Raw genomic sequence first — 27,047 nt, forward strand, 5'->3', positions numbered from 1 at the left:
CTTTTATAAACGCCCAAACATTAGTTGGAATCGCTTCTCTAAAACCTCCCGCCCATTTCTGATTTCCCTTTAAAATTAAAACCTAAAGGTAAAAAAAAGAAAAAAAAAGCCAGTCACAGACAGAGAGAGGATTAGGAAAACCCTAGGGTGGAAAGGGAAATGAGAGAGGAAGAAATAGAGAAGCTTAGGGGAGTAGTACGGGACTGCGTGAGCAAGCACCTCTACTCCTCCGCCATATTCTTCGCAGACAAAGTGGCCGCCTTGACCAATGACCCTGCTGACATCTACATGCAGGCCCAAGCTCTATTCCTTGGCCGTCACTTCCGGCGCGCCTTCCATCTCCTCAACGCCTCAAAGATCGTCCTCACCGATCTCCGCTTTCGATACCTCGCTGCTAAATGTCTGGAGGAACTCAACGACTGGGACCAATGCCTCTCTATGCTCAACCTCCCTCACCACCACACCAATAACTCTCTCATCTACTTGGATAAAGACGCTGCCGCTGCTGAAATCAATGTTTTTCTTTATCTTTATCTTTATCTTTATTTACTCTTTCTTCTAATCATATTTTTATAACAAAAATTCATATTTCTCCTCTCCATCCTCCATCAACAGATATCTTCCGCGATTTGCTTTCTTCGCGCTAAGGCATATGAAGCTCTCGAAAACCGTGCCCAGGCTCGTCTCTGGTTAGTTTCATTTTCCTCCAATTATTTGCTTTTATTTATTTATTTATAATTATTATAGTTTCTGATTTTTTTTTTAAAAAAAAAAATAGGTATATAGCTGCTGTCAAAGCTGATCCTTTATGTTACGAGGTACATACATCTTTATTGTTATTGTTATTATTATTATTATACTCTTGTCTGTGTTGATGCTATTCTCATGGTCAGGCTTTAGAGTGTCTTATTGAAAAGCACATGCTAACCTGCGATGAAGGTGAGTGCCACTATGTTTTTCTTTGACTCAGTTATCTAAGACAAACAAAAAGACCTCATCAATGCCCGCCTACTTTCGTTATACGATGATATCTTTTTCATTTTAACTTTTCAAGTTGCTGCTGAATTTCAGAAGCAACTCTACTCTCATCACTGCAATTTGGTCCCGAAGATGGATGGCTCTCATCATTTTACTCGTGTTTAACAAAGAAGGTAAATTTAAATTAATAAACCAAATGCAAAATATGTCAGACCTAAACTAAATTCCATTGATTTCTTGTGCTTGTTTACTCATTGCTTCTATTTCTTTTGTTACCTAGTATGACAAAGAAAGTGTTGTCGAAGCCAAATTCAAAGAACTTGAAAAAGAAAGTTGTATTAGTGACTCTTCTGATTCATCCATCACACAAACTCTAAAAGCAAACACAGATCTTTTGGCCTGTAAAGCTGAATACTACCATCAATGTGGCGAATATCAAAAATGTTTTGAACTAACTTCCGTGTAAGTTGACTGCTGTTTTCCAACTACACTCACGATGTATTACTAAGATGTCTCTATTTGACCTTAGCCTTTAGCAATTGTGTTACAGACTGCTTGAAAAAGACCCTTTCCATCTGAAAAGTACCTTGGTGCATTTAGCAGCTGCTATGGAGCTTGGAAATTCAAATGAGCTCTATCTTATGGCATGCAATTTAGTGAAGGACTATCCTCAAAAGTAAGAGGGACTTTCATTATTCAATTGTTCTTATTGTTTTTTACCTTGTTGGTATGTTTTGAATTTTATTTTATTTTATTTTTTTAAAATTCAAATTTCTGATTTAGTCATCAACTACAACTCATCATGAGATGTTTTGCTTACCATCAAGGTTAGGGCTGTCCAGATAGAATGGTAATGTATAATAAAGAGCTGACAAATAGTTTTGGATATATCTTTCCAACTTCCCCCCTCCCATTGCTCCTTTCCCTCAAATTAAAGAAAAGAAAATAGATGCATACAATCTTGTGTTTTCAACTTTGTTGCTATTGGTATATAGATTCTAGATTTTCCTTGGAATTACATGGCCTCTAGTGCTTTAAGTTGATTACTAATCATAATTTTTCTCTTTTTAGGGCTTTATCATGGTTTGCTGTTGGCTGCTACTACTATTGTATCAAGAAATACGATCAATCACACCGTTATTTCAGGTATACCTCAGATGTTATTAATAGAATCCCAATTAAAATTATCATACTTTTGAGCTGCCTTACCTCTGCTAAGTGTTTCAACTATAATTTGTTGGTTTTTTTTTTGTCTATTAATTGGAACATAAGTGTAAAGCTTGATATTCTTAGTTTATTACCTTTTAGTTTGTAGATTTTTATGTTCTCTGCCCTAGCAAGTAGGCTATAACAAATTTTCAGTTGCAATATTGGTGTTGATTTGTGCCCAATGAGCCCTAACTCAACTGGCACCTCCTCTTATAAGTCTTAGGTGGAGGGTGAGGTTTTGAGTTCAAGATCCATTGAGTGCATATGTAACTTATAAAAAAAAGGGTGTTGGTTTGTTGATACTTCTGTAATAATGCTTCAAATCCTACGTTAATGGTCTTGTTTTTTGCCTAGTCAAATCGCTTGATCATGGTTGGTTTAACTTCATGACTTCAATCATTTTTCACATTATTTTTTATTATTAATAAATTGCTAAGTGAGACAGGCACCCAATGAGTTTTGAATCCTTGACCTCACCCTCTACCCATTATTTGTGGAAGAAGTTCTATTTGAAGCAGGGCTTATTCATGGGCTTTTTGTTTTTAAAATCTCTGTGGTCTTTTAAGCTAGGAAGTACAGTCCTGGCAAAAATTGCTGTGTGTCTGTAGAGTGTCCTTAAAAAAAAAAATATATAGTGGGACATGGCATCGACATGGTTGTGATGCACTCAACACAACTGACAACAAAATTAAAAAAGAAAAAAAAAATCAGTGTTTACTTCCCTACCACAATAACCATTGTTGATTAGTAGAACAAAGGCTTCAAACAAATTTCTCTCTTTCTCACTCACACTCAGTTCTCTCTCTTTCTTTCTCTGCATTGCGCTGTTGACCATCTTTGCTTTGTCAATATCAGATCAGCGACCCAATATTGCCATTGGTCATTGTTAGCATCAGATCAGCGACCCTTTTGATTTCTCCAAGTTCTGTTGCTGATTGCTCCTCAGTAAACCCAATTCATTGTTTATCTAAACTCTATTGCCTACCTGCCCCTGTTCTGTTCTCTAATGCTTTTGAATTTTTTTTTTCTAGTGTTCTACTGAGTACTCACTCTTTTTGCTAAATACTGAGTATTATCTCATATCTATGAAGACAAGGGGTTTTAATCTACTTTTTAAAATTATTATAAAGTATAAGAGTTTTGGTTAAGTATTTAAGATTGTTATTTGCCAATAAATTGTGATCTGATTAAATTTTTACTTTTAATCATTCTTTGATTAATTGTTAAAAATTATTATTTATTAGTACTTTATGGTCAAATTACTACTAAAAATAAAATATGTTAGTTAAAAGTTGTCATTTAGTTGTATTTATTTATTTAATTTTGAAGTTGAATTATTTGTAGATAAAATTACTACCAAAAAAATTTGATTCATACTAAATTAGTAATAAATTATGCCCTAAAATATATAAAATTATTTAATTGCCGTGTCCCCACCATATTTGAGAACTTCCGTGTCCTTGTGTCTAGTGTCATGTCAGTGTCTGCGCTTGCTTTTAAGTAGGTTTGTGTTTGTTATTTTTCTCCAAACGCATTTGGATTTATTTATTTTTACAATGTGTTTGAGCTCAAAAAATTCAGACATCTATTAATGGATATTATTTATAGGTCAGATTCTCTTGGCTGCCCCAAGTTTGGGGCTTGGTCCTGCCCAAATGTGATCTGGTGTCTGCTCATTTTATTTTTCTTCTCACATTATAGGTGATCATCTTTTTGAAATTATTACAGAAGCACCAAATGCTTTGGGAATCTCAGTGATTCTTTGTTTGAGTTGATTATAGTTTATTAATTATTTGGTAAATTTATTGTACCTTATTGCCATACCACTGAATATTTGGGGTTACCATTAGAAGCTCATTTCATATGTAATGCTATTTGGGATGGAATTTTTGAAAGGATTGACAAATGCTTGCAAGTTGAAAAATTAGAGTGGTAAGCTCACTCTAATTAAAAGTATGCTCTCTAGTCTCCCTACTTATTTTATGTCTCTTTTCCCACTTCCTTGTTTGGTTGCAAATAGAAAGGGAAAAAATTCAAAGGAACTTCCTTTGGGGTGGTTTGGGGAATGAATATATTCCACTTGGTTAATTGGGAGGTTATTTGCCAACCCATTCATTTGGGTGGTTTGGGCATAAAAAAACTGATGGTGTTCAACCAGGTCTTATTAAGTAAATGGTTGTGACGATTCGTGATAGAAACTGGCTCTCTTTGGTGGGAAGTGATTGGGATTAAATATGGCATTGCTAAGGGGGGGCTGGTGTACAGAAAAGGTGGGAGGCAATTATGGGGTTAGCTTGTGGGGATATATAAGCGAAGGGTGGTCTGATTTTTCCAAGGGCATAGCTTATGATGTGGGGACAGGTCATAAGATTAGTTTTTGGCTGGATAGATGGTGGGGAGATGGTCCCGGCATGTTTAATGTGGCTGGTTTGGACGGAACGTAATATACGCATCTTTGAAGACAGTGAGAGAACCTTAGATCTTTTAAAAGCTCTTCTCTTTGGTACTTTGTTTCAGTGAGTGCGTGTTTGGGGGTTTTACGAATTGTATTTCCATTTCTGAATTCTTACACTATTAGATTAAGTTTTTGAACCTGCTGTATTTTTTCTTGATCAGAATGTTCACCATCGTGAACATGATGCTTGGCATTTTTGAATAAAAGTTTTATTACCTATCAAAAAAAAAAAAATGGTGGGGAGATGGGTCTTTTAAAGATAAGATTCTGGAACTTTTTGCAACTGCCAAGAATAGAGATGACACTGTTGCAGGTTATTTGGGTTTGTCCAATGGGTGGCCCCAATGGAATCCCACCTGCATTCGGCCTCTTTGTGATTGGGAGCTAGAATCTAGGGATTCCTTCTTGCCAGAAATGTATTCTGCCAAGGTAAGTCTTTTACAGGAAGACAGGTTGGTTTGGACTCCATCTAAATCTCAAGGTTTTTCTGAGTATTCCTACTGCATAATTTTTAGTGGAGGGGATTGTTTTTTTTTTTTTTTTTTTTTTTTTTTTCCGTGGAAAGAGGTATGGTGGGTTAGAGTACCTCCTAGTGTTGGTTTCTTTGTTTGGTCCACTGAGAAAGGGAAGATTTTAGCTACAGATAATCTCAGGAGTATGGTGATTCCCAACTGATGTATTATGTGTGAATCTGATGGGGAGGATATAGATCAACTGTTTTTGCATTGTGCTATTACGGGAGAGTTATGGGCTTTTAATTCTGACACTAATGGGAATTAGTTGGGTGATGCTTAGGAGGGTTCCAGATTTAACCATTAGTTGGAATGGACTGTGTTCTTAGAAGACATACTAGTATTTTGGGGCTATTCCTGTGTGTCTGATGTGGACTATTTGGAGGGAAAGGAACCTGCAAAATTTTGATGGACATGAACCCTCGATTATTCAACTCAAATCTCAGTTGCTGGGGTTTCTTACTTTCTTTGAGTGGCACTGACAGCATGTATATTCTTCTGCTGCTGGATCAGAATTAGATATTCTGGCATATCTTGACAGATTGTATTTTGCTTAATTCTTTGTTGTCTGGTGAGTGTCCATTGTATACTCCTAAAAAAATAAAAAGAAGGAAGCGATGAGTGCTTTGTTTCTTGCTCTAAGTCATTATATAAATCTTTCTTGTAGTCATGTCTCTTAACTAATTCGATTGACTTTACATTATTGTGAATCAAACTGAAATCTCATTGGCTTTATTTTTTACTGATAAAGGAAAAAAAAAATTCTCATTGGCTTTGGTGTAATCCACAGCAAGGCTACAAATTTAGATGGAACATTTCCGCCTGCTTGGATAGGTTATGGAAATGCATATGCTGCTCGAGAAGAGGGTGATCAAGCAATGTCGGTATATCGCACTGCTGCTCGCTTATTTCCAGGGTATTGTGTTGTTCCACTGGGCTCTTCTTTTTAGTGATAAATTATTGAACTATTTTTTTCAGCCACTTGGCTGTATATTGAAGAGAACATATTTGTATTATAAATTTTAGTTGACCTTGCTTGACTCTTTGTTTAACATGCTCATAACTTTTGTTTTTCTTATTCTCTAAAATTTCTATTTTTGTTGAGTTGAAATTTGACCATAATAGTTTGAAATTTTTTCCTCTTTTTAAAACTTTTCTCATCTTGGTTACGTAAATAGGGTTATTGTCCATATGTACGGGGCTTTAACATTGCCACAGTAATGAGCTTTGCTCAAATGATACTCCTTCCTTGTGAGAGCAAAGTAAAGGGTGAAGGTGTGGGGTTCAAGATTCATTGAGTGCCTGTGTAACTTGCCAATAAAAGGTATTTAACATAGCCATGTCTAGAATTTTGTTAACCTGGATCTTTTGGGTTGAACATTATAATAGCAACAGGAGTTTCACATGTCTTATCTACAAGTTATTGTCAACAAGAAGAATGATTTTTTTTTCTACAGCAAAGGATTAATACCTTATATGGACATGCTCAAGATAGTTGAAGGTTAAAGGTGACCTTAAGGTGCCAAGGCCTTGTATGGCCCAGGGAGTGAGGCGCCAAAAAGGTGCTAGCCCGATTGAAGCGAGACGCCAATTCTAAATATAGTTGCTATACATATAGATTTTAAATTTTATTTATCTAATGTATTGAACTATTATAATTAAGTGTCTCTGATGGTCTGACCTGTGTTGCATGTAGAAATTAGGTCTATTAATTGATTTGAACATAGGCTTTACTCAGTTTAGGCTCTATTAATTAATCTAATTATAGGTTTTGCAACAAGCTTTTGTAAATAAATAATTTAACAATAAGTTCTGCAACCAGTTAGTATAAATTAATAATCTAACAATAGGTTCTACAACAAGCTTCTATAAATAATTAATCTAACAATAGGTTTTTACAACAAACTTGTATTAAAAAAAAAGGAGAGCTATCAAAGCTAAAGCCTAAAAGACTAAAAATATTTAAAAAAAAGTTCTAAATTGATGAGGAAATAAAGAGGTATTACAGAAAAAGGGGGGGGGGGGGGGGAAGAGATGGAATTGAGCTGCCTGAGAGTTGAGAGTGAGAGAGAGAAAGGGGAAAAAATAAGCAAAAAAGGGATGAGTATAGTTGCCAGATTGAGAGTGAGGAAATAAAGAATGAGGGGAGCTGTTTGTGAGAGAGAGAGCAAAGAAAATTTTGTTGATGATAAAAAAAAAAGTCAAGTATACAGGCAATATGCTAAAGAGCATTCAAACAGGAAAGAAAAGAAGAAAATTAACAAAGACACAGGCAATCTAGAAAGGATATCAAATCTGGGTAACACTCATGGGATTGCAAGAAAGCATGATTCCAAGCGAATAACATGCTAACCAGCTGTAACTTAATCTGATCCATCGACCTTTCTTTATCTTCAAAGATGCGTGAGTTCCTTTCTCTCCAAAGTGTCTGCATTAAACTAGGAGTCACTCTCCAGATAGGCAACTGGCCCTTTTAACATACAGACCAGTCCAACTCAGCACCAAGTCTGACACCCGTCAAGACATCACCCAGGCACCGCAATAAACCCCAGTGTTCTCGAGCTATCTGGCAATGTAGAAATAAATGGTCAATTGTCTCTCCATTAGAGTTACACATACTAAACCAATCTGGGATAACAATAACCCACTTCTGTAGATTTTTGTGATAATCTTGCCTTTCACTATCATCTGCATGAAGAATGCAACCTGAGGAGGGGATTTAACTCTCCAAACAGCTCTCCAAGGGAACAATGAATCCCCCATGATAAAACGTACTTACCTTTGAACCCCTGAGCTTTGGACAGAATCCAAGTCATCCTATCATCCTGGAGTTGATGTAACCGAACAAAGTATAACTCATTCAGGAATGAATTCAAGTATTCCAATTCCCAAGCATGCACATCTTGGATAAATATTGGATGCCAATGAAGTCTTCCATCTGATAAAATTCAAATAGTCAGCCACCTTAGCCTATTCATCTTGAGCAATTAGGAAAGTTCTGGATAATGATCCTTTAAAGGTGAATCTCCCCACCATCTATCATACCAAAATTGAATTCTATCCCCTGCTCCTATCTCATATTTCACTTAACTGGCAAACTTTTCCCATCCCTTACTAATATACTTATATAGGCTCACACCATATGTCCCATCCACAGGATTTGTTCGCCAACCACCCGGGGAAATTCCGTACTTGGCAGCAATCACCCTACGCCATAAACCAACAATCTTCTAATGGCCAAACCTCAGTCCTAGATGGGATAATAGGCTGAATTCCAATTTCAAGATGGAATTTAAACTCATGGTCTTGCTAGTGGCCACAAGTCTTTGTTTTGTTAGTACTTTGTTATAGCGTAATTTTTTTTTGGTTTCACTTTAAGGGGGTTGTGATTGCAAGCTCATCCCCCACTAACTTCATTTAGAGTATGTGTTTGCCACATTTTTTTTAATACCAAATTTCGTAACTGCCACTATTTCTCAATGGCTCATTGCTGTTGAATATAAGTGAGCCTCTTTCCTCAATGCCTTGAACATGGTTTAAGGTGCTCACCTTGCTCACCTGGGCTCTAAAGGTGAGTGCCTCTCCTTGCCTGGGTGCCTAAGTGATTACCATGTGGAACCCTAGCTTGCCCAAAGTCTGGGTTGGGTTCAGGACCTTCAGGTTGGTCTTGAAAATTTTTTCCAAGATGCACCCCTATTAGCATTATTGCCGCATAAAGTTGTCTCTTTGTCTTAATCAAAATTGTGTAACAAATATGTGATTATTTTCATGGTGGTGCATATGCCTAGCGTTCAGTTCATTTTTGCTAAAGTGATGCATCGAGGACATCTGCTTTTATTTATAAATTGCTACTTTACAGGTTAAATCTTGATATTCACTTATTCCAGGTGCCATTTACCAACTTTATACATTGGGATGGAATATATGCGAACCCACAGCTTTAAGCTTGCAGAGCAGGTTACTCACCCTCTTGAATACATTGGCAAATTGACATTTTTGGTTTTGGTTTTTCAAGAATGTGAATTCATCATGTGTTCTGTTAGTGGAAGAGTACTTTCTGAACTTGTATTGTAGATATTGCTGTTTAAGTTTGACACAAGCTTCATACTTATTTTCTAAGATTATGTTGGTAGACTTCTTTGTTAAGTAGTGAGTGTATAGAGTTGGAAGTCATGATGTTTTTAGTTCTCCAAAAAAAGACTGAATTATTTGTTTCATCGTCTTTGCAGATACATACAGGTGTTCAATTATATAAAATCTATCCTAAGAGAAGAAAAAGTATGAAGCTAATCATATCATGCTTGTATGAAATAATATCATATCATGTTCAATTTGTATGTATCTTGAAGCATGATATAAAATCACAAATTGAACACATTTTTTCTTGATTTTGTTAGATAGTAATGCTTATGAAATAATAGAGGTTATTGGCATAGTGGATACAAAAATTGGCTTGAAATACATGACCCCAAACTCTTTTTATCAGACTTTGTTTGTCAATTTAACCAAGTTTTAAGTTACGAGTTCTAATTGTATAAAAACTTCTAGAAAAAGTAAGATATGAAACAAAACCAATAAAGAAGATAACATTTATCTTTCTGTGTAGTTTGGAATGCGTGTATTCTAATTGCTACCTTTTTTCCTAATAAAATTATTTTACTTATCAAAAAAAGAAAGAAGGCAAATATATATTTTTGGTAAGTGAAAGAAGACATGTTTTACACCATTGATGTTGCCCTCGTGGACTTTTGTATCATAACTTTATGCAAATATTTTACAACTTATCTTAAGAGCAAAAGGAACTCTACCTAAATAAACTGAAAGTAACCATTAGAGGCTAGATAGTGTTTTATTTTGGTTTATTTATCTTAAAGAGATACTTCAACTCAACTTACCCTTATTCCCAACTGTCGAAGGTTGATTATGTTGGTCCTTTTTTGCCACTTAGCCTTATCTAGGGCCATATCAATTGTTAATTATTTGATAATCATGTCTTTCTTTATAATTTCTATCAATGTCATTTTTGGCCATTTTGTTCCTTCTGCATTTTCATAATCTCTCTTTTGGATTGGTTCATTTGTATCTTTTATGAATGTCCAAACAATCTACAAATACTCTCCCTCATTTTATCTTCAATTGGTTCATTTCCCCTCCTCACGATAACTGTGTTTCTTATCATATCTTTCCTAGTTTGCTACATGTCCATCTTAACATTCTCATATTTTCCACACTCATTTTTCTCCTGTTGGCTGGTTTGCTACCCAATATAGGACTCCTAATCCTAACTGATTTTAATGGAAAAAGAATAAGCATTTTTAGAAAATTAAAATTTGTAAAACAAGTGCATACGTTTTACAAGAATTTTGTATTTCTTGAAGACTTCTACATTCAAAATTTTTAACAAGGATGTGAATTAACAAACCCTGTGGACAACTGAGTAATAATTTAGATTTTAGAAAATTGGATTTTTAAATTTTCCAATTGGCAAAATACCCCCTTATCATATTCCTACCAATTGGAATATCCTGGATAAACCTTGTCTGAACACCTTTCTGCTTAATATCCACAACCTCATTCTCCCTTTTAATTGAGAGCATTATAATTATAATGGTCTTTGATTTGTTTGTGGTTAGGATTTGGAGTGTGTGAAATTGATGTGTAACCCTTGCTTGTAAATGAAGAGAATTGTATCATTCTCTATTAAGTCATTAAGGAATACTAAAACGGTGAAACCTATAGTTGGGTTATGAAGAGGAGACACCGGTGGATTGTTTGGGAACATAATCTAGCCTTATTAGTTCCTTGTTATTAATGTTTTAATCATCTAACTCTATTGATTTTTATTTTTTAAGTAGCTTGGTGGCTTCTCTATTGATCTCTTCAATTTTATATCAAACTTTCAAAAATTTGATAGACCTATTTTTCTTTAGTTTTTCATGCAGGCAAAGACAATATGCCCTTCAGATCCACTTGTATATAATGAACTTGGTGTTGTCGCTTATCATATGAAAGAGTAAGGATTTTTGGCCTCATGAAATATTATGCCTGTGTTATGCGTAATATTCTTGTGAGATGTATTTTCTTAAGAGTTAGTGTTTTGTGTTTAAAGCTTCTATTATATACAAGATGGTAAGTACCTAAAACTATAGAAGTTCGAATTTTAGATATACAAGATGGTAAATATGCAAAGCCCGGATGCCTACACACCCACACCCACACCCTGGGTGCCTCAGCAGTGAGGGAGTGACTCTGGGTTGACTCCTACCTGAGGCATTTCATGATTTACCTGATGCCTGCTCAGTGGGGGTGTGTAGGAATCTGAGGTTTGCCCCTCAGGGGTGGTCCCACTGGCCCAGACCTTGAGGGGGTTCCTCGTCATAAAATAAATAAATAAAGAAATGAAAATAAAAGCTAAATTACCAATTGATCCCCAAAGCCTAAGTTGTTAGGAAATGGTGAATTTAAACATTTAACCAATTTTCTAATAAACCTTTTCTGCCTGTGAAATTTCTACTTTTAAAGTTTGACAAATGGCATAGATAAACATCTAACTTCGGAGGTCTGTTAATTGTTTTCAAGTTTGTAGAAGTTCTTGAAGTTTATCAGTAAGGCTTGATGTAAGGTTTTACCAGGTTTAAGTATTCACTTTGTAGAATTTTGTGAAATTCTGCAGAAGTTAAAAAAAATACTCTTTTCTTAAATTCAAAATTCAAAATTACTTTACATATAAAATTCTTCCACTTTGTTAGTATGTGAAGTGTGAACTACTAACTGGTTATGAGCTTCTCGATACTGGATGACTTAAATGACGAAAATTTTGCAAACTTAGTTATGTTCCTGATCTTGATTAATTAATTTACCACTAGAATAGAGATGTGACAATTGAAAGTTACGCGACTTTAATGCTTTTTTTGTTTTGTTTTTTGGATTTAACTGATTCTGTATAATTATTTTTCCTGGTGAGCAAATTACATGCAAGGAAGTGTCATTAGAGCCAGAGCTCTTTGGCCAAAGGGTAGTTCTTTTTCTCATTGATGAGGGCTCTAAGTGTAATTTGCTTGTACTTGATTTATCATTGAGTTATAGCTTAACTGGTACTTTCTCCTCCCATAATAATGGGATGGAGGGTGAGGTCACGGGTTGAAGACCCACTAGGTACGTGTGTAACTTACCAATATAAAAAATTGCTGGTAGTTGATTGCTTTTTCATCGCTCTCATATTGCCAGTAGTTTGAGGTTTTGTTCCTATGAAAGTTGGGCTTAACTCTTTTCTCCTTCTCCTTTAGAATTGAATTATCTTTCTGAAGAGGAAAAGACTGCAAGAACATGAAGCATAAACTTGAAAGGCTTTGCTCTTAAGATAACTATAAGCACTACACAAATGCATGGTATAAATTCATCTAGATAACTCCAAAAAAGAATGCGGAAAAGATGTGAAGATAATGAAGCTGTCTTTGAGAGTAGATTTAACTTCGTACCCAATTCATAAGATGATTGATACTGAAGCAAGACAGCCCACACTTAATATGATGCTTCTTCATCCAAAAATAGCATGTATATAAACGTTCTGATTTGTGCAAGCCTCAAAACTAGCAATAGTGGACGGCTTGACACTATTGATAAAATTGACCTCCAAGTACCAATCTCAATTATCCTAATTCCTAAGTCCCTTCTCTTCAAAATTACTCAAAAACACTAATCAATTAAGCCTGATGCAGAAAATGCAGGCTTAAGAGATGAATGTTTCTTGAGAATTGATCAATTGGACCCATTTTGGCCTGTACGGAGAGCCTGTTCTGAAAACTTAAATGTGATAAATCAGGCGAAAGAAAGGTTGATCTCTCTTGAATAAAATTCTGATATATTGTTGAGTAATTTTGACTAGCAATTTTTTGTATTTTGGTTCAGGTATAATAAAGCTGCGTTGTGGTTCGAGAAGACTTTGGCTCATATTCCATCCCCTTTAAGTGAATTATGGGAACCAACCGTGGTTAATCTTGCTCATGCATACCGAAAGTTAAAGTATGTCTCTAAAATGGTTCTTGGGGCTGTTTTTACTTCCTGGAATTTTTTTTGCTAATCACCTTCTTGAAACTTGAAGATAACTTTGTCTGATTATTTTTAATTGTGGTATTACAAAGGAAACATAGACGACTATGGAATGTAGTACTTCTGTAGTCAATTATCTTTCATTGTCTTGTTGCCTCTTTACCTGTTATGGCTGAAATTATTCTGACAGTTTAAGAGAACAATATTGCACTTGTAGGCGCATTTCATACAGTGACCTTTTTTCTTAGTATATTGAAAAATAATGTTCCTCCTGCCCCTTATACGATTTCCCTTGGGGCCAAAACTTAACAAACACCCCCCCACCCCACTCCCCAAAAAAAAAGAAAAAAAAAAAAAGGAAAAAAAGAGGGGCATTATAATTGTATTAGATAACTATTTATTGATGTTTCACATATTGCTGATGTCACTTAGGATGGCATTTTGAACGTTGCTGGCAATATCTTACCTTGATCCTATGGAAGGAGACAAGATATGCTTAAAACATTCATGATACTAAGTTACATAATTAAAAAAAAACATAGTATCTCATTTAAAGGTCCATTATGACAAGTGGATGTATATTTTTTCTCTACTTAGCATTTGGTTTAGGGAGTCTAATATTATGGCTTCGGAATTCAGATTCTTGGTAACATGATGCATGAGAACCTAGATCCCCTAGAATATAACTATGCTCACGTTTGGTTTAATTAGAATTTCGGGAATGTGAGAGTCTATGTTTGGTTTGTTCTTAGGATTCCATAGGAATTATTTGTTCTTCCCAAAATATCCGTAGGATTATTGTTATGATTCTAGTGTCCCACATGGCTTAAGTATAAACTTAATCATGGGTATATAAGCTCTTGGGCACCCTCCCCTTTTAAGCTTGTTTTCAAGGGTGAGTTCTACTTATGGATTTGTATTATTTGGTATCAAAGCCAACTAATATGTCGAGTAATCAAACGTAGCTTGTTGAGTATAAGATCAAATGAGTTGTGGCTTTGTGGTTGGATCGCGGAGGGGATGACCTAGAGGCTAGATTAAAATGTCTTACTAAGTCATTGAATAATTGATAGGTGAATGGAGCCACCATGTGACTTAAGTGTAAGCTTAACCATGTGTATATAAGCTCTTGAGCACTTTCTCCTTGCAAGCCGGTTTTCAAGGGTGAGTTCTACTTATGGGTTTGTATCAATTGTGAACACCATGTCTATTGCAAATAACTAATAAGAAAAATATTGTGAGTTGTGAATTAATTCAATCTCTTAAAATAATAGCCCAACTTTCCAAATAACACATACCAAGAAAAAAAAAATACAAGAAGATAATAATTATTGTAAAAAGTTTACTCCAACCCACTACATGGAGGATGAAGCCCTCCACTTGTACTTTTAGTCACATGACCTAACCATAAGCACACAATTAAGGAGATAGATGTTTGATTAGGGAAAAAAAAAACTTTTCTACTTTTGTTAGTCAAAGGTCATTAAATTGCAAGTATAATTGTCACTTAAAAATAAAAAATAGAACTTTTGCAAGCCATGAGAATGTGGAAACTTTTTAATAAGGGAATCTACATTCCCACCAAAGTGAGGTTTGATGGGAATTGAGATGCCCATAAGTATTTGGATTCCTTTGAGCTATTTGCAATCAAACATGGGAATATTTGGGAATCTTGAGAGAATTTCTGGGAATCCTAAAATATCATCCCAAATCAAATGAGTAGTTAGTGTGATGTTCATCATGAATGGGGTACATGGAGGTGCTAAATGTGTTTTTTGTTTGCACATGAGAGTGGTAATGGTGATGGGGGATGTTAATGTGCTTTGTTTTTGTGTCCTACTGCTTCTTTCTGTGCTTTTTATGCTTCTTTAGTTGATTTCTTTTTCAATATGGGTGGCTCTTTATTTTTCTTCGTTGAGTCAAAATCTTTTGAATTCTCTGTTGAAGAAGGGGGTTCTTTTTTCTTATTGCGTATCTTTGAGAGAAGCAGAGACTCTCTCCGATCAGTGTTCTTGGGCAAAGAGAGTGCTAAGAGACTGCTATCTTTAATGGAGAATTTTATTTACTCTGAATCCCCTGGTCACTTTGCTCGTACTGTTAGAGAGGGAGAGACGGTGTTTATTCTTCAATCAGGCTCCAATGCTCATGGTTCTTTTCTTATGATTTCTAAACTTGTACTTGGTAGTCGGAAAGGTTTCTTGGTAATCCCGGAAGGAAGAATGGGCAATGGTTGGAAAGGTTTTGCTGGGCATTTGAAGAAGGTTTTAGCTCCGGGGGTTACTGCTTTTAATCTGCCCATTAAACTCCCTGGGTCTGAGCTTCAAGCCTCCAAATCCTTTGCAGCAGCGGTGGTTCAAGGCTGTCGGAGTGAACCCAAAGCCCACAGGTTGGCAGAGGTGGAGCTTCCTCAGACCCAGGATTCTCTTGGCAAAGTAAATCCTAGGCATTTAATGTTGGACTCTCGAAATCCTAAATTAGCAACTCTGGGTACTCAGACCCAGGATTCTCGTGAGAGCTCCCTTGGGAAGGAGAAAATTTTGTTCAGGACGAAGCTCCCTCCTGTCTCCTCTGATGGGACTGAAGGTGAGGTGCACTTAGATATTTCTTTTAGATTGTTTCGTGGGCCTCTTGGTTTGTGGGAGATCAGTTGCTCCAATGTCACTGAGGTGGACTCTCCACTTACCCATTCCTCTAACCCAAAACCCTCTGATCCCTTTAAGCCCAATCTCCCTTCAGTTGGCCGAAACTCAAAAGCCTCAAACCCAAAGCCCTTCTCAAGCCCAAAGCCAAAACCCTCTGATCCCTTTAAGCCCAAACCTCCTTCTGTTGGCCGATTCTCAGAAGCCTCTAAACTTAAGCCTATCACAAGCCCAAAACCAAAGCCCTTCTCAAACCCAAAGCCCATCTCTAACCCTAAGCCTTTCTCAAACACAAAGCCCACTCCTAATCCTAAACCCAAAGCCCTTCCAGCCACTAACCCATTACCCAAAATTAATCCCTCCCATATTTGGAAGCCCAAACCCCACCGGACCTCTCTGTCTCATATCCAGTCTCTTCCCACTCTCCCTTTCTCTCCGTCAACTTCTTTCTCAAGTAGCGTGGTGTCCGACGCAGTGATGCCTCTGACCCACAGGGTTCCGACAGGCTCCGACGAGCTTCTCTCTGTCCTGGACAGCCACGACGCAGTGATGCCTCTGACCCACAGGGTTCCGACAGGCTCCGACGAGCTTCCCTCTATCCTGGACAGCTCCGACGCAGTGCTGCCTCTGACCCACAGGGTTCCGACAGGCTCCGACGAGCTTCTCTCTGTCCTGGACAGCTCCGACGCCTCCGTCTCTGAGTCTTTGGCCTCCGATGGTTCTTCAACTGATTCCGGGTGTTCCGATGATGATATGGATTTGCATCGCAACATCCAACAGAGCATTCAGCAGCACTCAGATGATGTCTTCAGGAAATGGGGAAATTCCGACCAGTGGGTTCTCGAATTACGAGATGGGAAGAGGGTGGCAGTTCCGATTCATATTTCTTTGCCTCCGGGAGATGATTTTGTCAGAGTGGACAATTCAAACCATTTAGCGATAGTTCCGGCGAAGGATTCGGATTCTAAGGAGCTTTATTCTGAGTCGGAAAAAGGGATTGATGTTGTTGTGGAGGATTGGTCTTCAGATTTTTCTTCCGAGAATGCCTCTCAATTCAATGATTCTTCGCCTCCCCTCAATGTCGATCCTCTGGCTTTCTCTTTACCTTTGGCTGCCACGGATGTTTCTGATCAGCCAGCAACTCTGGTAGTAGAGAATGTGCTGGGTAAAGGCAGTTACTCGGAATGGTTTCAGGATAAATTCCGTGGTTTTGATGATTTCCTTGGGACTTCCCTTAAAGGATTAGAAGAGCCAGTAACCAAATTCTTGTTGGCTGTTGAATCTGAGATACAGCAGAGGGACTTTAAGGATAAAACTGACAAAGCCGAGAAGAGCTCAGGGAGGAAAGGAATAAGAGAATTAAGGGGCTTATTCAGCTCTGTCAATTATGGTTCTGCGTCTACTAGACGCTCTAGTGTTGGTAAGGACAGGGCTCTCTTTGTTTCCCAATGAATCTGAAGATTATATCCTGGAATGTTAGAGGTTTGAATGACAAAGATAAACGGCTCAAGATTCGCAATTTTTTACGCTCTTGGAGGGCTGATATTGTTTGTTTGCAAGAGACAAAACTGGAATGGGTTACTAGAGGCCTAGTTAGAAGCATTTGGAGTTGTCCCTTCATTGATTGGTTATATTTAGGCTCTGAGGGTGCTTCTGGTGGTATCCTTCTCATGTGGGATAGAAGGGTGGTGGAAAAGGTAGAGGAAGCAGTGGGGAATTTTTCGATTTCGTGTAGGTTCAAAAATGTCTTTGATCATTTTGAGTGGGCCTTCTCTGGCATCTATGGTCCTAACTTAAACAGGAATCGGCATCTTATGTGGGAAGAGCTGGCTGGCTTGATTAGTTGGTGGAATTTGCCTTGGTGTTTGGGAGGTGATTTTAATGTCATCCGCTTCCCTTCGGAGAGATTAGGGGCAGGAAGATTCTCTCGCTGCATGTTTGACTTCTCGGATTTTATTGCTCTTCATGGGCTTTTGGATATTCCTCTAGAGGGAGGTCTCTTCTCTTGGTCAAATTCCACCTCAGCCTCTAGAATTGATCGGTTTCTCTTCTCTCCGACTCTAGTTGATCACTTCACTCACTTCTCCCAAAAAAGGCTTCCTAGAGTGTTATCCGATCACTTCCCTATTCTTTTGGAGAGTGGGAGTCATCGAAGAGGGCGAATTCCTTTTCGTTTTGAGAATATGTGGTTGAAGGCGGAAGGGTTCTTAGATAAGGTGAAGTCCTGGTGGGAGAGTTACCATTTTCAAGGGACCCCTAGTTTCATTCTAGCCAAGAAGTTGACTGCTCTAAAATCGGACCTAAAGAAGTGGAATGAGTCCGATTTCGGCAATATCTCAGCAAAGAAGCAGCTGCTATGGAGTAAGTTGAATGCTTTAGATGTCAAAGAGGACTTTCAGCCCTTATCTGAAGAGGAAAAATTGGATCAAGCTTCCTTTCGCGTCGATCTTGAGAAGGCTGCCTTGCTTGAGGAGATTAGTTGGAGGCAAAAATCCAAAATGTTATTTTTAAAGGAGGGCGACTCTAATACGAAATTTTTTCATAGAATGGCTAATTCTAATAGAAGAAATAATTGTATTGAAACCCTTTTGATTGATGGGGCTGTGACTACCAACCAGGATAGGATTGTTGACCATGTTGAACAATTCTTTATAAACCTATACTCTGAGCAGCAAGTGCAGCACCCTTTTCCGGATGTATTGGATTTCCCATGTATTTCTGGGGACAATGCGGATTGGCTAGAAAAACCTTTCGAGGAGTCTGAGGTTTTAGAAGTCATCAAGGAGTTTAATGGGGATAAATCTCCTGGGCCTGACGGTTTTTCGATGGCTTTCTTTCAAGCTTGCTGGGGGATTCTCAAAACAGACATCATGGCGGTGTTCCATCACTTCCATGTCACTGGCCAGTTTGAAAAAAGCTTGAATGCAACCTTCATTGCTCTCATTCCAAAAAAAGCCGCAGCTGTGGAAATAAAAGACTTTCGGCCTATTAGCCTTGTTGGGGGAGTTTATAAAATTCTTGCTAAAGTTTTGGCTTCTCGTCTTCGCTTGGTTTTAGGCGAGATCATCTCTGCTCCTCAGAATGCCTTTATTCTTAATAGGCAAATTCTCGACTCTGTTCTTATTGCTAATGAGTGTCTTGATAGTAGACTGAAGTCTGGTCAATCAGGGTTGCTATGTAAATTGGACATAGAGAAAGCTTTCGATCATGTGAACTGGAGCTTTCTTACTCTCTTGCTTGAGCGTTGTGGTTTTCCTGATAAGTGGAGGCGATGGATCTCTTTTTGTTTATCTACTGTTCGTTTTTCTATCCTTATTAATGGTACTCCCCATGGGTTCTTTGGAAGTTCTAGGGGGTTACGGCAAGGTGATCCTTTGTCTCCCTTATTATTTGTTCTGGTTATGGAGGCTGTTAGTAGGATGTTGGATAAGGCGGTCCATGAAGGTCGCTTGTCAGGTTTTAATGCAGGTGCTTCTACTGGTAGATCTTTGATGGTTTCTCATCTCCTTTTCGCTGATGATACTCTAATTTTCTGCGATGCTAATATTGATCAATTGCTAATTCTCCGTATGGTGCTCATTTGGTTTGAGGCTGTGTCTGGTCTGAAGGTTAATTTGGGTAAGTCTGAGCTGGTGGCTGTGGGGGCTATCCATAACATGGATCTTTTTGTGGCTATCTTAGGCTGCAAACAAGGGTCTCTCCCAATGAAATATTTGGGTCTTCCTTTGGGGGCAAAATTCAAAGACAAGTCTATTTGGAATCCAATTCTTGAGAAGATGGAAAGAAAATTAGCAGGCTGGAAAAAATTATATTTATCTAAGGGAGGTAGAGTCACTTTAATTAAAAGCACGCTCTCTAACCTTCCTACTTATTTTCTCTCTTTATTCCCTATTCCTGCCTCTGTGGCCAACCGTATTGCTAGACTTCAGCGGGGCTTTCTATGGGGTGGCCTAGGAGATGAGCCCAAATTTCATTTGGTTGATTGGTCTACGGTGTGCACCCCGCTTTCTTCAGGTGGTTTAGGGATTAGGAACCTGAGAACTTTCAATATAGCTCTTTTAGGGAAATGGCTTTGGAGATTCGGGCAAGAAAGGGATGCTCTCTGGCGTCAAGTGATAGAGGTAAAGTATGGTTGTGATTGGGGTGGTTGGTGTTCTAGCCCTTCCTCTTGTCCTTATGGTGTTAGTTTGTGGAAAAATATTAGCAGGGGGTGGCACTCTTTATCTCGGTTTATTATGTATGAGATTGGTGATGGTTCAAAAGTGCAGTTTTGGCTAGATCGTTGGTGTGGGACTTCCTCTCTCGCTGTCCGCTATCCCGATTTATATAGGATTAGCTGTAGCAAAGAGGCAAGTGTGGCGGATCTTATGAGATTCTCCAATGGAGTCCTTCATTGGGAGATTCAGTTTTGTAGGGAGGTGCATAATCGTGAATTGGAAGCTTTCAGGTGCTTCATCAACTCCATTTATAGCACTCCTGTAAGGGGAATCGAGGAGGATAAGAGATTTTGGCTGCCTTGTAAGAGTAAGGGGTTCACGGTTAGTTCTTACTACCATCTTCTTGTTGGCCATAGTGAACATTTCTTCCCTTGGAAAAGTATTTGGAAGCAGAAGATCCCCTCTAGAGTGGCTTTTTTTGTCTGGACCGCAGCCTTGGGGAAATGTTTGACTATTGACAATCTTAGGAAAAGAAAGGTTTGTATTTTGGATTGGTGTTATATGTGCAAGCGTAGTAGTGAAAGTGTTGACCATCTTTTCCTTCATTGCCCGGTTGCTTCGGAGTTATGGGATATGGTTTTTGGTTTATTTGGAGTGTGTTGGATCATGCCCTCGTCTGTTGTTGGTCTCTTAGCTTGCTGGCAAGGTCACTTTGGTCGCCTCCGCAATGGAGTTATTTGGAAGGTCATTCCTCTTTGTTTGATGTGGTGTATTTGGAAGGAGAGGAATAGTAGATGCTTTGAAGACTCTGAGCGTGCTATGCCCGACCTCAAGCTTCTTTTCTTCCGAACCTTACTTGATTGGTTCTCTGTGTGGAGAAACCATCCTTTTTCTATTTTGGATTTACTTGACTTTTGTAATTTTCGTTCTTGACTTGCTCCCCCTTGTATACTTCCTGTGTGCTTGGGTGTATCTTTTTATTATCAATGAATTCTTATTACTTATCAAAAAAAAAAAAAAAAAATGTGCTTTGTTTTTGTTGCACATTGATATTTGGTTTGGTGGGTTAGAGGGGTGGCTGGTGGCTGTGTTGCTGGTGTGGTGGCTGCAAAGGCTGTGGGTGTGAGCTGATGATAGTGCTGTTATGGTGTTCTGTTACTGGGGATGCAGTGGTGCTGCTTGGTTAGGTGTGGAGTTAAAAGTTATGGCAGCTGCGTATTGTCTTGGGCAGTTTTTTCTTTTTGGTTGGTGGGTTGCAGGCTAGGCATGGGCAGGAAAGGGTCTTCCAATTAAGCTGTCAAGCAGTCTGACTGGTATATAAATAGCCTGTGTTGTCAATAGCTTGGAGCTCACTAGAAGACATTCACTAGTGAAGGATTTTGACAAGTAGTTGGTTTTTACCTGGAGATGTTAGTATCTTTCTGTTGCTTATAGATTTTGTATTTTTACTGCTTTTATTGTGTCCTTATTTAGGTGAGTTTCACATTCTCTATGCTGAAACAAACACCTTGTTCTCTTACTGATTTACGTTTTCATGTCTCATTAAAAAAAAAAAAAAAAAAAAAAGTCTTCCTTGTTGTGTTGCCTTGGGTTTTATTCATAATTTTAAGGTGGATATGATTATGCTAGTACTTATCATAGAAACCTAACATGTCTCAGGATGTACCATGAAGCAATTTCACGTTATGAGAAAGCACTTGCGTTATCAACAAGAAGTGTGAGCACTTATGCAGGTCTTGCATACACTTATCATTTGCAGGTATCTACAGTTTTCCAATGCTCTTATATGTTTGTTTCCATTGTCTTCATTAGAATGTCTTCTGCTTAACTCTAGAAATAAGTGCTCAGTTGTAGCAGTGTGTTTTTTAATGCAACTTGAGGGAACGACTGCTTTCTAGTTGAACTTCTGCACATGACCTGACTAGAGTGTGTACCCCACACCTGCGCATGTGTTGTACTTTTTTTATTTGAGTTCCTACATGAGTTAAAATGGTTTCAGGAATGCAGGTAAAATGATTTGAATGAGGAGCTTGGGTTGCTCCTTACTGTAAAATTACATGGTTGATCATGACTTCCCTTCAAATATGATACTTAGGATCTTTTTGGGCACCCTGCAGTTTTGGGAAACTTTTATGTTAAATGTGTGACAAAAAGCTAAAAGTTAGTTTGTTTACAAAAAATAAAAATAAAAGTTGGATTATTTGCAAAAAAAACTAAGACAAAAACAAATTTTGCCTTTTTACCTTTTCCTAAACAGACTTATTATTGGGAACCAATAATCAATTATTGTCGGGATTAGAAGTCATTATCAATTAATAATTTCTGAAAAATACCAAATGCAAACGTATTCTATTATCTTTGTGAAAATTTCCTCCCCTTAGGATAATTGGAGAATTTGTCCATTGTGTGGTTGTGGTGGGTTTAGAGTTAGGAGAATTTTTGGATGTAGGGTTTAGAATTGTTGAAGAAAGGCTTTTGGGGTTGTGTTAGGAATTAGAAGGTTATTTGATGGCTATTTAATATAAGAAAGTATGTGGGGTTTCAAGGGTTTTGATATGTGAAAGAAAGGGCTTGATTTTAGGTTTTAAGGAAGAAGGAAAAGAGAGAATTTTATGGTGTTTAGGGACTGTATGAACAGTACGACAAAAAAGAGAAGGGAAAGAGAGAGAAAATAATAAGGCTAACGTGCCCCAACACTCAAACACCCAATATATATATATATTGGGTGTTTGAGTGTTGGGGCATGTTAGCCTTATTATTTTTTCTCTTTCTCTTCTCTTTTTTGTAATATATATATATATATCTCTTATATTGGGTGTTTGAGTGTTGGGGCATGTTAGCCTTATTATTTTTTCTCTTTCTCTTCTCTTTTTTGTAATATATATATATATATATATATCTCTTGTACTAGTAGTATTAGGGCTTTTAGTTTGACTGGTAAACTAAGCTAATAAAAAGACTAACTTGGACTCATAAACTAAAACCTAAAATACTTGGGATCTCATAGAAAATTCTAGACTCTACTTTTAATTCGCAGGAATTGCAGATATTACAATTTTGCCTGTGAATGCAAAATTGACCATAAAACTTAATAAATAAAACCCATGAAAAACTGTTAACTTTTAACCCTAGGACACATAACTATTCCCTTAAAAGCCACATAACTTTCACCTAATTTGGGTTTCACATGTGGGCCCCATAGAATTAATTTTTAATGAACAAATTTGCATAATTGTAACAAATAAATCTTCCATGACTGCATAAAAAATTCTGTCTTCAGTTATTTTTATTTTTTGTGGGAGAAAAGCGGGTGGGGGGGGGGGGGGGGGGAGGGTGATTGGGATTTAATAATTATTGTGGAGTGGTAAATGCGCTTGTTCTCCTCGCTCAATGCTTGGGTCCAAATCCTGCTTGACTCATGTTGTGGTGAAGTGGCATCTACCTCTAAGGGGTCATTTGGGTAAATACCCTTTTTCCTAGGACTGCGATTAGGGGGTGCATCCATGCCCAGCACCACCCTCCTGCCATTTTCGCCTCAGCCAGAACTAAAAATGACCATGCTTTTATTGTTGAAGAACAATATTTGTACAAAAGAATGTAAAATAGTTACAAATTAAAATGGCAGGTATTCTCCATATATTGAGAGTTATAGACCTAATACATTGGTTTTTCGGCATGGGTTTTTATTTATATAGACTACCAATCAATGTTGGTAAAACCATCATGCACACACAAGCGCATAGGCCTCTTGGATCCTAGGCGCAAAGTGCAAGAGCACGTCTGATTGAAGTCAAGCGCACATTTCTCAAATACAATATCTAATAACCTTTAATATAAATATTTGTAACATATAATAAAAAAGATATAAAAACTCGAAATTTGTATATTTTACTTATTTGGTAAGTACAATTGTATAATATTATAATGTTTGTAAGTTAATTTCCATGATGCACTCTGTTGAACAAGTTAATTTTCAAAAAAAAAAAAAAAAGGAAAAGAAAAGATAAAAAGCCTATTTCTTATAAAACTTGTGTATGCAGCAATGGTTTTAACGACTTAGCAAAGTAGTTTGTAGCCCATGGTTACAATTCTACTCAATATCTTTTTATTGAATCTGAATTTTGACAAATCCATCATTGGATTACAATTTCTTCTTATATTTCCCATGTTTGCAAAATTTCCAGTATATTAAAGATTAATAGTTATGTCATTAATGAAATGTTTAAATTTCAAGTTTGTAATATAAAATTATGCATAAAAAATAAGTTTATGGATCGAATAATAAATAACATCCGATTGACATAAAATTTGACATGCGTGTTAAGAACACAAAGAACATATAATTTAATGGTTAGATTTTCAAAATATATGGCCATGTTATTCTTTTTTTTTTCTTTTTTTTTTTTAAAAAAAATGGGAGATGTAGCCATTGATTACAAACTAGTTTGTAGTCAAACTTTGTCCTTATTTATGTAATCCTTAAAAGAAACTTAAGTACAAAGTTTGACAACAAACTTAGTTATAACTTAAGGCTACAACTTCACTTAATATCTTTAATATCTTTTTATTGAATGTGAATTTTAACAAATTTGCCATTAACTTTTTCTTTTTATATGTTCTCTATGCTTGTAAAATTTCTAGAATATCAAAGATCAATAATTATGTCATCATTCAAATATTTAAATTTCAAATTTATGTAGTCTAAAATTATGCATAAAAAAATAAGTTTATGGATTGAATGGTAAATAATATCTGATTGACATGGTGTATTAAGAACTAAAAAAACATGAAATTTAGGCTGCATTTGGTTCAATGTAAATCGAATTCCTAGTGAAAAATGAATGCAGGAGAAAGTGAATTTCCGCAAGAAAAATAAAATTCGGATGTTTGGTTGTGCAATGGAAAATAGTCCGGAAAACGATTTTTGATGTTTGGTAACATTCTAAAAATGCTATTTTTCTACAAATTTTTCACATTTTCTCAGCATCCAAACAAATTTTATTACATAAAATTTCAATATATACACTTAAAGAGACAAAAATCTGCTCAAAACAATTCATTAAACTAAAAAATTTGGTCAAATTGAGAGAGGTAGGAAGAGAGAGTGATCGAAAACTGAGGGAAAGAGAGAGATCAGTCGAGTCATGGGCAATGAGATCGAGACGACGAGATCGGTCATGGGCGATGAGAATGAGACGAGGAGATCGGCGGCGCCAATGAGCTTTGGGTCGAGAACGAGAACGATGGCGTCAATGAGCTTTGGGTCAAGAACGAGAACGAGAATGACGGTGTCAATGAGCTTTGAGTCAAGAATGAGATCGGTTTTGGGTGGATCGGTCTTGGGTGGTGACGATCTAGATGGCGGTGCCGGTGCTGGGGTGCGATCTCGGTGGTGGTGCGATCTTGGTTGGATGATCTCGGCGACGCGATCTCGCTGGCGCATCTGGGGTTGGGGCACGATCTAGCTCACTCTCTCTACTCTCTCTTCTCTCTCTCTCTCTCTCTCTCTGTTTGTGAGCCCAGAAATGATTTGAAGGTAAAACAAAAGCTGCCTTCATTTTCCAGGTCAAATGCCTTATTTTACGGTCAAAGTAAATGATTTTCTGTAAAACTCTATTTTCCATGTGCAACCAAACACGGAAAGGTGTATAAGGAATTCTTGAAATCGTTTGAAGCCAAAACAAACGCAGCCTTAATGGTTAGATTTTCAAAATATGTAGTTATCAAATATATATAGTTAATCTTTTGAGTGGGAGTTGTAGTTTTAAGGTACAATTAAGTTTATAACCAAACTTTATCATTTTTGAAATATTGAAATGTAATCAAACTTTCTAGTAACTTGGTATGTTTCCTTAATCAATAAGAACCAGTATTGTTTTTTCTGAGTTGAATAATTGGAGGATAGCTCACCTATCAAAAAAATAATAACTGGAGGATAGCTACTAAATGTGTCATTGATGATTTGATTGGCTTACTGCTTTTAAATTAATGCATGATACATTTTTCTGGTTACAAATGACAACAATTTTCCAGTCAGGCATGTTTGAATCTTGGGGCAGGTCCATATTTCTTTTGATGTAAAATGAATAAACTTCTGTATACCTGCTTGAAAAGTATTATTTGTACTTGTCTCTAAGCACGTGAAGATTTCAAACACATTTGCATTTTTAACCCTGATAATTGTGATAAGCAGTCTAATGTTGATATTACTGGTTCTCTTCCTTTTTCATATGTGCAGGATAACTTCACTGCAGCAATTACATACTATCACAAGGTGAGGAATCACCGATTTACTTGAGTGCTCTTTCATTTAAGGCATGATGAACTTTATTGCACTATTGTTATTTACCACTCAAAAATTGATGCCATTTTAATTTAGCTGGTGTTTATTTAATGGATTTGATTTTTAATGGGACTGTAAGAAAGGTTGAGAGCCATCATACAAACGGGATGAAGGATTGGATGTTTGTCATTGAAAACTTAGAAATTTTGCTATACCATGTATTGTGCTGGTCCAATTATATATAGCATTTCATGCATAAGCGTGGTTATCTACCTTTAGTTCTGTAACAATATTATAAAATTTATTCTAAGGATATTTTTAAGAAGTACTCAATAATTGTTGGATTGCTTGATATGATATCGTTAACTATAATATCTTAAAAGGAGTGCACTGAGAAGTCTGCATCTTGTTAATTATTTGTTTGGTTTTGCTTCACTGGTTTGAAATTGTTCCCATTGTTCTTGTTACTGAATCAGGCTCTATGGCTGAAACCGGATGATCAGTTTTGCACTGAAATGTTAAGTGTAGCTCTTGTAGATGAATGCCGCCGTGGTGTAGACCCCAAAATTGAATTTCGACGAAGTGAGGTTTTTGTTTGAAGCTTATATTCTTCTAGATTTGATGTAATGTATGTGTAATTAATAACTATAATACCAAAACAGGTTAATTTTTGTGATTTTTAATGTGAAATATATGTATCAAACATTAGGCAATATGTATTTGACCGACTTGGTTTTATTGAGGTTTTTAGTGCGTTTGGTATAA

The 27,047-nt window shown here is 36.9% G+C and overlaps 2 protein-coding genes across 5 annotated transcripts; both read left to right on the plus strand.

Annotated features, from left to right (window-relative positions):
• LOC126695126 (anaphase-promoting complex subunit 6) lies at positions 1 to 27,047 on the plus strand. 4 transcript variants are annotated; one of them, XM_050391766.1, is made up of 15 exons: positions 1 to 516; positions 616 to 689; positions 779 to 818; positions 894 to 939; positions 1,072 to 1,151; positions 1,259 to 1,440; positions 1,529 to 1,654; positions 2,050 to 2,124; positions 5,906 to 6,070; positions 9,093 to 9,111; positions 11,085 to 11,167; positions 13,063 to 13,176; positions 21,659 to 21,758; positions 26,238 to 26,273; positions 26,759 to 27,047. In XM_050391766.1, the coding sequence occupies exons 1-15, from the start codon at positions 160 to 162 to the stop codon at positions 26,879 to 26,881; spliced, it is 1,620 nt and encodes a 539-aa protein (XP_050247723.1). In that variant the 5' UTR covers positions 1 to 159; the 3' UTR covers positions 26,882 to 27,047. The 4 variants fall into 4 exon arrangements, with proteins under 4 accessions (XP_050247723.1, XP_050247721.1, XP_050247724.1 ...); XM_050391764.1 differs by having other exon boundaries at positions 2 to 516; positions 9,042 to 9,111; XM_050391767.1 differs by having other exon boundaries at positions 2 to 516; positions 5,945 to 6,070.
• LOC126695125 (uncharacterized) lies at positions 13,184 to 17,437 on the plus strand. The gene is made up of 2 exons (XM_050391763.1): positions 13,184 to 16,306; positions 16,451 to 17,437. Exons 1-2 carry the CDS (start codon positions 15,093 to 15,095, stop codon positions 17,292 to 17,294), a joined length of 2,058 nt encoding a protein of 685 aa, XP_050247720.1. The 5' UTR covers positions 13,184 to 15,092; the 3' UTR covers positions 17,295 to 17,437.

Source organism: Quercus robur, chromosome 8 (assembly GCF_932294415.1).
Source record: "Quercus robur chromosome 8, dhQueRobu3.1, whole genome shotgun sequence".
NCBI lineage: Eukaryota > Viridiplantae > Streptophyta > Magnoliopsida > Fagales > Fagaceae > Quercus > Quercus robur.